At 32.6% G+C, this 12,309-nt stretch overlaps 1 protein-coding gene across 1 annotated transcript in view; it reads left to right on the top strand.

Annotated features, from left to right (window-relative positions):
* The window catches only part of LOC130900723 (abhydrolase domain-containing protein 2), a 51,495-nt gene that overhangs the window by 20,063 nt on the left and 19,123 nt on the right, over positions 1-12,309 (top strand). Inside the window, exons 3-4 of the mRNA XM_057811532.1 lie at positions 3,715-3,882; positions 8,948-9,131. Of these exons, the coding sequence (XP_057667515.1) occupies positions 3,715-3,882; positions 8,948-9,131 (352 nt within the window). The remainder of the gene's footprint in view (positions 1-3,714; positions 3,883-8,947; positions 9,132-12,309) is intronic.

Here is a 12,309-nt window from a genome sequence, read left to right as displayed (position 1 = left end):
GCTATCTTTTTAGTGAAACGCATAATTTGTTTTACAATTGATTTGAATGTTAAAATAAGTCAATTAAGGATGAGAAATGGTAGCCTCTCTTATGTCGAGTGCCCTTATAGTAAACAATTTATCGTAATAACTGTTTTTAACGGTGGGGTGGAATAATATACACGTTTCTTACTTACTTAATTTATTTATTAACTAAAAAGTATACTGAACTAGTTAATATTTACTAAACTATACACTAAAACTTATTACTAAACACTTATCTAATTGTCAACATATTAATTTATTTAAAAATACCGTTTACTGGTCTATAACGGAATAACATTAGATTATTTACTCAATTTCTCACGAAAACCCAGTAGTTTCTCGAATAACAAACAAATATAAGGGCCTCCTAGAAATTGCACAATATCAAACGCCTCTACCCCACCTCAACGAAATCCACACTCGTTGCGTTAACAAAATTTTCATAGTATCGGCTTCACGGTCCATGTTGTGGACGAGTTCTTAACAGTACCAATTTTTCTATATAAGCTTTAAAACCTCTCCGACATCAATGAATAACCACTAAGGCGTTTGAGAACTTGCTTGGAAAGGGCCTACTGTAGCATGATATCCTTTCAAGACTTGTCGGATCTAAAGCAGGCGTTATGCTGTTGCCCAAAATGTCGAAGAGGAGCCCGGAACATGAACCAAAAGTCGTGCCACACAATTGGGCATTAGCCAGCATTCCTTACACATAATTTTAGTGAAAAAGAACCATTACACTTGTTCAAAGCTACAACGAGGTGTACTACACTGGAGGAGTCATCGAACCATTTTTTTACGCCTCGGGTCAAATAATGACTGTGGACGGCACGTGCTAGAGAACCATAATTCCCGATTTTTTTCTTCTTCAGTTGGATTAATTAAGACTAGAGAACATATGGTTCCAGCATGAAGGTGTAATGGTACACACTGCTTCCACAGCCGATATTCTGAAGGAAACCTTTTCGGGTCGCATTTTGGTGATTAGCACGGGCTGGCCAGATCCCCCTAATTAACCGTTCCAGACTTTTTACGGGGTTTTTTGAAGTCTTGGTCCCACGTTAATCCTCACACTCTTTAAACCCTTAAGGAGAATGTTACTAAGAATACGAGAACTTGTCCCCGAAGTTGCGGTAAGCGTGATAGAACATGAGATAAAAAGTTCCTAATGTCTTGGTCTATATCATTTTCTCGACTACAGCCTATTTTTATGAATCTGATAATATTGTGATCACGTTTTTTAGTAAACAATTGAAAGATTTTTTGAGGTTCTCGCGTATTTTCATATGAAACAACTTTTGTATAAATATAAAGAATTATCAGATGAACAGAAGAACATTGTGTTATACTGATTATATAGGTTAGGTGAGGGTTAAAGCTCCTGACTTTTAAACAACGTTACGTTCATAAAAAATAATTTTAATATAAAAACTCTATAAGTATAGCTACTTCTTACAAATCTAAATCGGAACCAAAATCAGAAGACCAATTGTCGCAATTAATATTTACAATAAGTGGTTCGATCATTTCATCAGTAATATTCTCCAACTTCCATATTTTCTCTTTTTATCAAAAGTATAATTTAATGCCTTTCCACGCTTCACATTATTTTCAGTCTCAAAAAACAACTGTTAAACATCATTCGTTTAAAAAGAATTATTTTTACTTGAAACTTCTTCCTTTATCTGTGCCCATACCAGTTCAATGGGTACGGGAACCGAAAAAATACATCTCTTTTATAACAGACCCAGGATGGAACTTTAATTTTTTTGAATTTAGCAATCCCGTAAGTTTTTTTAACCACTTGGTTTTAGGCAATTCTTCTAAAAGTGATAACTTGCGTTACCCATTACTATTTTAAAGTTCTGAGGAAGAAGATCTATAATTTTTTCGAACCAGTCTTTGAAGACATCATTATTTATGTCCTCATGCTAGTCACCGGTTCGAGTTTATTCAAAAGGCAATAAACCTCCTTCAATAAAACAGTTGGATCTGCCGGTGTGTACTATTATCAGTCTGTACCCCATTTCTGATGGTAGATTAAAACCTGTAGATTAATTATTTAATAAAGTCAGTCTTCGACTTGTAATAGTTTCATCTTGCCAAAAAAAAAGTAAGAACTTTAATTACTTCCCGAAATTATTGCATGCTTGCACTTTCCTTCCAAGTATTTTTCAAATGATTTTTTATTTAAAATTTTGGTTTTCCTTGAAATTTACGTGCTGTTTGAAACCTAACCTAACCCTCCTCATTTTTCTTCTTCAATAACTCTGTAAATCGTAGATTTCCTAACAATAAGCGTACTTCTAACAAATTCCACTATATCATTCAACAATTTTACATAAATATTTGTCTCTAAATGATTTAAAACAATTAAATATTAATGTTTTTTTCTGTTAAAGGACCCATTTTTCGGCGTTCACGAAGCTCATCCAAATTTTCCGTAATCACACTAGAATGTATAATATATGGACACTGTACATACAAATTGTAACTAAACTAAACTGATAAAATTCCCAATTTTGACCTCCTTACTAAATGGAAAAAACTGCAATCGTATTTTCGGGGACATTTGTTGGGATTCTTGGAATTAAAACAAAAATTCTAACCTTTGTTGGCAAATAGTTGAAAATAATTGAAAAAAAAAATTTATGATAAGACTGTAATTTTTAATACACAAGGCTCTCGGCCTGACCAAACCTTTTTCTATTATTCTGTTTATCTTATGGTTATAAAAGACCAATGAAACCGAAACGTATATTAGCTTTGGTACATTTTTGAAAATTTTACGAAAGATCAAGATTACTCTGTAATAATATTTGAATGACCGCACTAAATTTTGCACTAGAAATTAGGTTTTAATACTCTCCCATACATAAAAATATACTATAGAAAGAATAAATCCTATTGTATTAGATAAATACATTTCACAAGCAGAACATAAGTTTTGTATTAAAAAAAATTATAGCGATGGAACGTTGTAGAATTTGGTAAATTAAATCTCCTGCTTAGAATTTCCAGTTTTACAATTTTTTCTTCTTGTTCTTGGGGGGGATTTAGTATCGAACTTGCCCACTCTCGTAGATTGAATTGTGTTATTGTTAAGGACGATTTATAAAGTAGACTTTCCGTTTGCCGTTCACGTTTGCAGCTACAAAATTAAAAACATTGAAATGGATAAGACCATTCATAGTTGCCGATTGGTCGTTGGACGTTGGTGACTTGTAATATACACGAATTCTCTCTTTTCCCGTTTTTGTAGTAACTTTCGTAGCAATATAAAAAACCAATCACAACCGTTTACGTTCGTCATGTGATTTTGATGTATGAAATTAGAGTGATGTTGGGATTATTTTTATTTTTGTTTGTTTATGTTGGTCTTTTGGATGTTTTTCTTTTTAGTTATTTTCCAAATATCGTCAATAAATACCGGATTACAAACAAAAACAAAAAAAATAACGTAAACAAGAAGCACGTCAAAAAGAATTACGAAATTCTTAGGTTAACGGTAGCAACGTCAAGTTTATGAATAGGGTGTAGAATTTGCTACGAATGTCACCCACCCGCGAAAGGTGGTAAACGGAAAGTGAAATTTATGAATCGGCCTTTAACTGCGACTTTAGTTTCGCGGCTCATGTAAATTTTCAGTTAATCATGGATTCGCATTGTAATAATCTAATTTTGTCGTAGATGATGTTAGTATAGCAATTTGTCCTGGAATCTGCAATACATCTGAAAGTATCTACGTTCGCACATTTGTTCATTGGGCACAATATCACGGTTATAGATGCGTCGTATTGAATCACGTTGGTGTATTGAAAAACGTTCCCGTTACAGGTCCCAGAATCTTTAGTTATGGTAAGTATGCTAAATTTATAAATTCTCTTAAAAACCATTTATACGTTTTTAAAGAATTGAAAAAATATATTCAATTTATTTTTCTTTGGCGAATCTAATATTTAACAAAAGGCAACACCGCTTCCATAGACATCTGTTACAAATTTCGACAAGCCACGTCATTTAGTTTGTAGACAACCATTGGGAGCAGACTATCTCGTGATTTGAGGAGAACGGCATTGGATTGCCTGAAAGTGCGAGAAAGGTATAGTTCTTTCAATATCAAATTTTCAATATTTCATACCACTCATACCAAATTAAGAAATGAAAAATAATGTTTACTCCCCGTATTAAATTCGATAAACATCTAACAAATAGTCAGTCCACGTGGACTTATCATCTTCACTGTTTACCAATGAATACATCGAATCGTAGACATAAATGCATTTCTATTGGACGAAGCCGTATGTACACAATTTATTCGAAATATTTCTGCTAAAAAGTCTGCGATAAGCATTGGCGTGGCTTGGTGAGATTAATTCGTAAATTTCTTTAAATAAATAGAAATATGACATTCTTTAGACCATGGGCAAATTAAGACAAAGAAATTACACAGTGTAGTGAGATGTTTAGATATACAAACACAGCAAGTTATTTTAAATATATTCGAATGTTTAAAAAAGGAAAATATTCAGCAATCTGATAATGCAACCATAATAAGAATTGCTGAATTAACTAGAGTAAATAAATTTTCCATTCATCGAGTTGTCACGAAAGGGGTTGCCGTGGATCATTCAGAGAACCGAAAAACATGTAAAGAAAAACTGAAATCAGTTGGCAAAGCTACTCAAAATTTTATACGTAGGATAATTTATAGTTTATTTAAGGAGAACAGGGTTGAGACATTAGAAGTAATACAGCAAAAGATAGCAGATTATTCAGGATATAATTATACCAGGTTAGAAACGTTAAAAACACAAAAAACTGAATATACGGTTGGCAATAACCGAATCTTCAAGGATCGTTCGATGGCGACAAGATTATTTACGTCAGATAAAAGACCACCGAAGTCTAATAGACACGTAATGTAGTCAATTTCGATGTAGGCAATAGTAAAAATTGCTGTTTAAATGAGCCAAGTTCTAAAGGGAAACGCATTATAATAGTATATGCTGGAAGCAAAGACGGTTTTGTGGATATGACAGAAGAATTATTTGAAAAGTGGTTTAAAGAACAGCTTTTACCTAACATTCCACCACTGTCAGCGACAACTCATCCTACCACTCGCGGCAACTCCTTAAGATACCAAATAGTAGTAGTAACAAAGCTGAAAAGGTAAAATCGGCTTCAAAGAAGGCAAAGACCGTTCCATCTGCAGGTAAGGTTATGCGTCGGTTTTTGGAATGCGCGTGGGATAATTTTCATTGACATCTTAAAAAAAAAATTATCGATGGCGAGTATTATGCGAAATTAATGCAATGTTTGAGCGAATAAATCAAGCAAAAAAAGCCGTGATTGGCTAAGAAGAAAGTGTTGTTTCGAATGTTGTTCCACCACACTCCAAATTCTCCAGGTCTGACTCCCAGCGACTTCTCTCTGTTGCCTTGGAATTACACGTGCAGGGGGCGAATTCTCATAAAACAAGGATTTTTTCACATACGTAAACGCATATTTTAAGGAGAAATACAGCAACTAATATTTGAAATTTTTAAATAAGCTAAAACATCGCTGGGAACAAGTGTAAAAGAGATTATGTTGAATAAATGAAATGATGGTGAAAAAAATGTGTTGCTGCTTTGTTATGTCAAAAACTTTTCAGACAACCTCCTAATAGTACTTGAAGTGACTTCTTGCGATGCCCCAAAACACGCTTTTAAATTTGCGAGACTCTTTTTCAAGCGTAATAGCGATAAAATATATACTTTATATGTAGTTAAGTCTGAAGGCATTTGATTTAAAACGACCTCGAGAGGCCACGGTTAACTACGCCACTGTATTTAGTTGAGTTTATTAATAAACCTCCCAATCGTACTTGAAGTGACTTCTTGCGATGCCCCAAAACACGCTTTTAAATTTGCGAGACTCTTTTTCAAGCGTAATAGCGATAAAATATATACTTTATATGTAGTTAAGTCTGAAGGCATTTGATTTAAAACGACCTCGAGAGGCCACGGTTAACTACGCCACTGTATTTAGTTGAGTTTATTAATAAACCTCCCAATCGTACTTGAAGTGACTTCTTGCGATGCCCCAAAACACGCTTTTAAATTTGCGAGACTCTTTTTCAAGCGTAATAGCGATAAAATATATACTTTATATGTAGTTAAGTCTGAAGGAATCTGATTTAAAACGACCTCGAGAGACCACGATTAACTACGCCACTGTATTTAGTTGAGTTTATTAGTAAACTGTCCACACTGTGCACGATGTTTAATCTACATTCTAATTATTGACGTCAGATTCACAAAAGTGGTGATCTCATCACTATTAATTCCCAAGAGATTAATCATCTATGTATACATTTAATATAAAGGTTTATTTTAGATACCTGATAATTATTTTATTGGACCATAGGAACGAAGAGGAAATACAGTTTTTATATTTATCTATTAATAGACCTCACAATCATTTGTTCGAAACCAAAATATTTCAATTTAGTTTCGCATAAATATGTTCACATTAATAATCAGATAAAATATTAATATTATCGACTTTTATTCGACATTCAAGATTAACAACAAAACCGATAATGTATTTGTCCATTATACCAAGTGAGCTTGAAGTATGGAACGCCACAATCTCGGAAACGGCTTACACCATTTTTATTATTATTTTTTAAATGTTAGATAATACATTTGGAAAATATTGGGGTGTCGAATAAAAAGAGAGAGTTAATACACATGACAAAGAATAAATCGACAGCAAAAGTAATGATAGAAGAAAGAACCATAGTGAGTCTTCAGCTTTAATATCAAGCAGTAAAATCTGAAAGACATTTCTGTATGAAATTTATGAGTGAATCCGAGAAGAGGGGGATAAAGACAAAACTAACTGGTCACTGCCCCCTTAAACACCACATTAACACGATAGGCATGGCAGAGGACGCCAACTGCAGATTCTACGGGCAAGCAATAGAGACAGCAGACCATCTACTCTGCGAATTTCCTGCAAATTTTAACTATACGATTGAATACCTCGTATGAGTAGTGCTAAAACTTTTAGAAATAAGACAAAAAAAACTCCAGAAAAATTGTCGCTTATAGTCTCGTGATACAAAACAAAAACAAGCGATCGATTTTTATATTTAAATTTGGATCCATTCGATTTTCAGTATAAATTAGACAATTGTGGCGGCCAAATCATTACTTTCAGTACATTTTCCATTATCTGCCGATTAGGCGGTGGCCAAAACGTACTAAAGTTTCTTTGAATATTTTCTCCCTTGCCACTTTTCCAAAAAGACCAGTTTCTCTCAATCTCCTTTTCACTGAAGAAATACTCAAAGGCAGATCTCTAGATTCATTGATCTGAGAACGAAAACAACTTCACAAAAATATGTCTTGATCCGAAAGTATAAATCACAAGCTTTTGCTTATTACAGGGCTAACAGGGACTAAACTACAATCATTCATAGTTGAAGAATAATAAACAAAACAGCCGGTACTTGCAAGTTATAACTTGTCGTACTCACCAACAAAATACAAACATGCTCTCGTATAAAATAAACAAATAACGGACACTACTATTTTTGGTTAATTTGTAAGACACTGTTTCGACCTACGCTTAACAATATGAAATAAAAATTTGTTCAAGTGTAACATTTTTTACTTTTAATGAATGGATTATGGGGTGGGCAAGAACTCTATATGATTATGATAATTACTTTCCTAGCTAATACCGCGACTAATATTGAACTACATCTCCCCCGAAGAGTGCTTCAACACCCCCAATGGGTCGCAATTGCAAGGAGAGATTTCGACTTCTTGTGTCTGTTCACAGCGACGTTACAATCTCTCGTTTGGGGTCTCTAATCCTAAATAAAACCATCTCCAGTCTAGACATGGGGATCTGGAATCGATTAATCGAAGAATAGATTTCTCGGACCAAATAAATCGAAATGTTTTACTAAATCGATTCGGTGAATCGATATTTCACCCTTGAAACTCGACATTCGATTTTTTCTCTTTTGGTAAAACCCACAAAATTATTTACAATTAACTGAATGTACCCGTAATATTACGGTGTTGCTGGTTAAGGGGTTTATTATTCAAAAACTCGCGATATGGCTTTGAGATTAGTTTCAGTTGCTTGCAAAAAAGCAATTCTCCACGTGTATTACACTTGCAATGGAAAGGGTTTAAACGAAGAATTTAAACATTATCGCAGAATCATCTATTACTTGAGAGCTCCTTTTTTCAATTGCGCTAACATCGTAAGTGATGAGCAGAACCGCTGAAATACAAAATCCCAGATTTTACTGATAATAGATCGCAGAGATTATTTATCATGATATTTGTCTTGTTTTGCATAAAATTGATTCATATTTACATTATTAAAACAAACTTTGATAAAAATCGATTCATCGAATTGCGATTCGAATCGATTTCAAAATCGATCTTTTGGTAAGAATTGCTATCCCTGCACCAGTCAGCTCTGCTACTTGATTCGTGGAATTGAAAAATTTCCCAGCAGACGCCAGCAGCAGATTCTATTTCCAGTAAAACGAAAAATCTGCTAACAACGTAAATACCACCATTATATTAATCTATATAACCATAAAAATGAAACTTTCTGAAGATAAAACATAAAATAACTATGAAAAATTCCACTTTATTTTACTGTAGAGTGAACAAAAGATATTTTTTGGTTTGATTGGCTGTTGGGATTTTGTTAAGCTCTAAAATAAGATTGATTCTTCCGCACACTAACTATGAAGGGGGTATTTTCAAGACTAAGATAGAATAAGAACTTCATTATTAATAACCAGTGCCGGACTCTTTTATTTTTTAAATCTCCGTGGTTTACTTACACAATGTCGTACTAATGTCAATATCGTTTTAATTAGTCATCTTTCGATTTTTTAAAGGCGATTCTGAAGATTTTCAAGCGATGATAAGAAACATAGTAGTTAGATATCCAGAGACAAAAGTTGTTTGCGTCGGATTCAGTTTAGGCGGTAATCTAATTACAAAATATTTGGGAGAAGACAAACCGAAACCTCCCAATGTTATCGGAGGAATATCAATCTGTCAAGGATATTGTGCTTTAGAGTAAGTAACAATTTTTTTAATTTCTACCATACGGATAATATTTAGAATTTTAATATATTTTGTTATGTTTTCGAATATGAATTAACTTTCTCAGTGATAGTGGAATATTTTCTATATTTTACGTAAATATGTTTATCAATTTTATTGACAACTAATAATAAAATTTCTCTTTTTCATACATAGTCCACGTTTTACTTGATAATAAATTTTTAAAGACGTTTTTCTGTGACAGGAAAAAAGTTTGACATTTTATCTCTCCGAAAAAAAAAGTGAGTACCTACCTCCTTTTTTTCTCGGATATTGTATAAACACATAATCAAAAGTAGATATTTGATTTTGAAATATTTCCTTGTACAATAAAGTTACTTTTCCTTTATATCCAAAGTACAATAGGGTCCTTGCAGTGGTCGGTAATTTGAGTATATAACATATTTAAAAATTTGTTTGCTTGAACTTTATTTAAATGTAGTCAAGATGATAGCTTTGAAGGTTATGTTTTGATCGAAGCTTTCGATTTTAAAACATTTAAATTATCTTTCAGTGCTATTAATACAAAATCATTTAATTTATATGTAAAAGATAATGATAATTACAAATAAGTATAAAGCATAAATAAACCTGAAAATACATTTATTTAATAAGAAACGGGGTTTAATCTGTGTTACTGGTCCATTATTCATATTGAGTATGACAACGTCTATATAGAAAATATTATTGAATGTGCATACCATTTCTGGGGTAATGATATTAAGTCTGTTTACTTACTTTCTACGTCACACAACTTCACACTCAGTCATGTGAGAACAAATGCGTTTTGGCGAGTCTTTTAGGCATTTAAATTTATTTATTTTCTTATAAAATAATATACAGTTAAAGAAATATTAAAAAACAGTCTGTAATTAAGAACGGTATACTAAACGTAGTTAAAATATAAAAAAAATTATGCAAGGACCCGATAATTAAATATGCATAGAAGGAACGACACGATCCTTAAACTATATTCGGTAAAACAATAGAATGTTTTAGCGTTGAAATTATATTTCTTCCTGCCAACACAACTTCCGTTGATATACTTGTAGTATAGGATCCCAATATAAACAGACCTTCACCGATATGTTTATTTGATGAAACGTATTGTATATTCAATTTAATATGTCAATTAATATATTGCATATGAGTTGCCTAACAAATTACAGTTAAGGATATCACTAATTAACAATTGAAAAAGAATTTTTTTCGATCATTTCACCAAATTTTGCAATTTTGGAAAGTGAAATATTGCTGAGAATGAATGTGCGACTGAAAAGTTCCAACCAAACATACCTGGAGATAGAAGAGGACACAGCATAGCAGCAGCTCGAAGCCTATTCATTTAAAGAAAGAGAATTCGCGTGCTATTTGTTTTGGAAAATAAAAAGGATTGCGATAGATTCGTATGTGCTGTACATCATTTTGGAGTAGTTTAGTATTGAAATATAGGAATAGCTTTTTAAATTTTTTTTAGTCAAATAATTATTTATGTGTGTATTTATTTTATGTAACAGAAAAGTATATATACATCTTTGGTAAATAATAAGGTTATAGTAATACATACAGAGTGAGTTTTATGTATGGAACGCCTTAATTATCTCGAAAAAGTCTTGTACGATTTATATAAATTCTTGTGTACAAAGGTCTTGTGATATATTTTTTGCTTTTCGAAATCCTCAAGAAATACTTTATTATTTTTCATCGAATGTTCCCTCTACCTAAATGCCATAATTTCGGAGTTATAGCTACATTTACAGTATCTCCACCAAAGTTACAATAAATATTGTACATTTAGATGGCTACGATTGAATAAGCTCGTAACAAGGACTAGTGTCAGTAAATTAGTGAAAAGTAAAAGTAGTAAAGCAGTAAAATATTTATCCAAATCTTGGCGCAGAAAACCTACAGCAATTGAAGACAAATCTTTAAATGTTTATGCAATGTTAGAAGTAGATCCACATTTGTGAAGTAGGAAAATTACGAATATTAGAAAACATACAGGCGATTACAGCAGATGCTCAAAATGTGGTCCATTTACTTCAATACAACAAGCCATGCGATTTTTAAAACTTGACTAGTCAATTCTTCTTATCTCTGTGGTAATCCTATCTTTTAATTCCTGAATATTGGCAGGCTTTGTTTTATAAACGATGTTTTTAAAGTGATTCAACAAGAAATAATCTAAACGATTCAAGTCGTGTGGTCGCGGGTGCCATTCGATAAAACTACGCCTTCCAATCCATCTTCTGGGAAACACATTATTTAGGTATTGCCTCACCACTCACGCATAGTAAGTTGGGGTATCATCTTTTTGTAGACAAGTATTGTCTATTAGAATATTGTTATTTTCTGAAAATTTCTAATAATGAAGTTTTTTTTTAAATATAATTGAAAATACCTACTTGAATTTAGAAATATCCGTGCCAACTCAGGTATAATACTATTTTCCTATAAATCTAAATACGCGAGACCATTTAAGTTATCCTCAATGAAAAAGGGACCAATTATTTTGTCGTCTATTATTCTAGCTCATACATTCAATTTTTCGGAATATTGGGTGTGGGATTCACGTATCCAACGAGGATTGTTACGTGACCAGTGTCTACAATTATGGCGATTTACGTTTCCATTAATACAAAACATAATATTACTTTGGACCGTTATGATTGTAACATTTTTCCATTATTAGATCTGCAAACTCTTCACGTCTATCAAAATCATCTTCTCAAAACTCTTGAACCAACATTACTTTGTCTGGATGAAATTTATTATCACGTAAAATTTTCATACTGAATATTCTGTTTACACCAACACTCACAATTATACTGTCTGACGCGCGTTTCGATAACCAAGTTATCGTCTTCAGACACTGAAGGTAAACTGAAATCTAATAACTTGACTTACCTGTTTTATACTAAATTTTCCCACCAATAAGCCACCTCCAGCGAAAAATTAATTCCAGCGGGTAAAACTCCTTGGCGGGAATATTCATGTTTATTCTTTGACTACTAAACTAAAGAGTGGGCTGTAAGGAATTGGCCCTTTGTCCTTATTTAAGCTACTATTACATCTAGCAATTTCAATGCTCTCAAATGCATCCAATAATTTATTATTATATAATTATATTATATAAATATAGATTTGGATG

Source organism: Diorhabda carinulata, chromosome X (genome assembly GCF_026250575.1).
Source record: "Diorhabda carinulata isolate Delta chromosome X, icDioCari1.1, whole genome shotgun sequence".
Taxonomy (NCBI): domain Eukaryota; kingdom Metazoa; phylum Arthropoda; class Insecta; order Coleoptera; family Chrysomelidae; genus Diorhabda; species Diorhabda carinulata.
The sequence above is the reverse complement of the archived record's forward strand: the minus strand, read 5'-3'. Positions and strand labels throughout refer to the sequence as shown.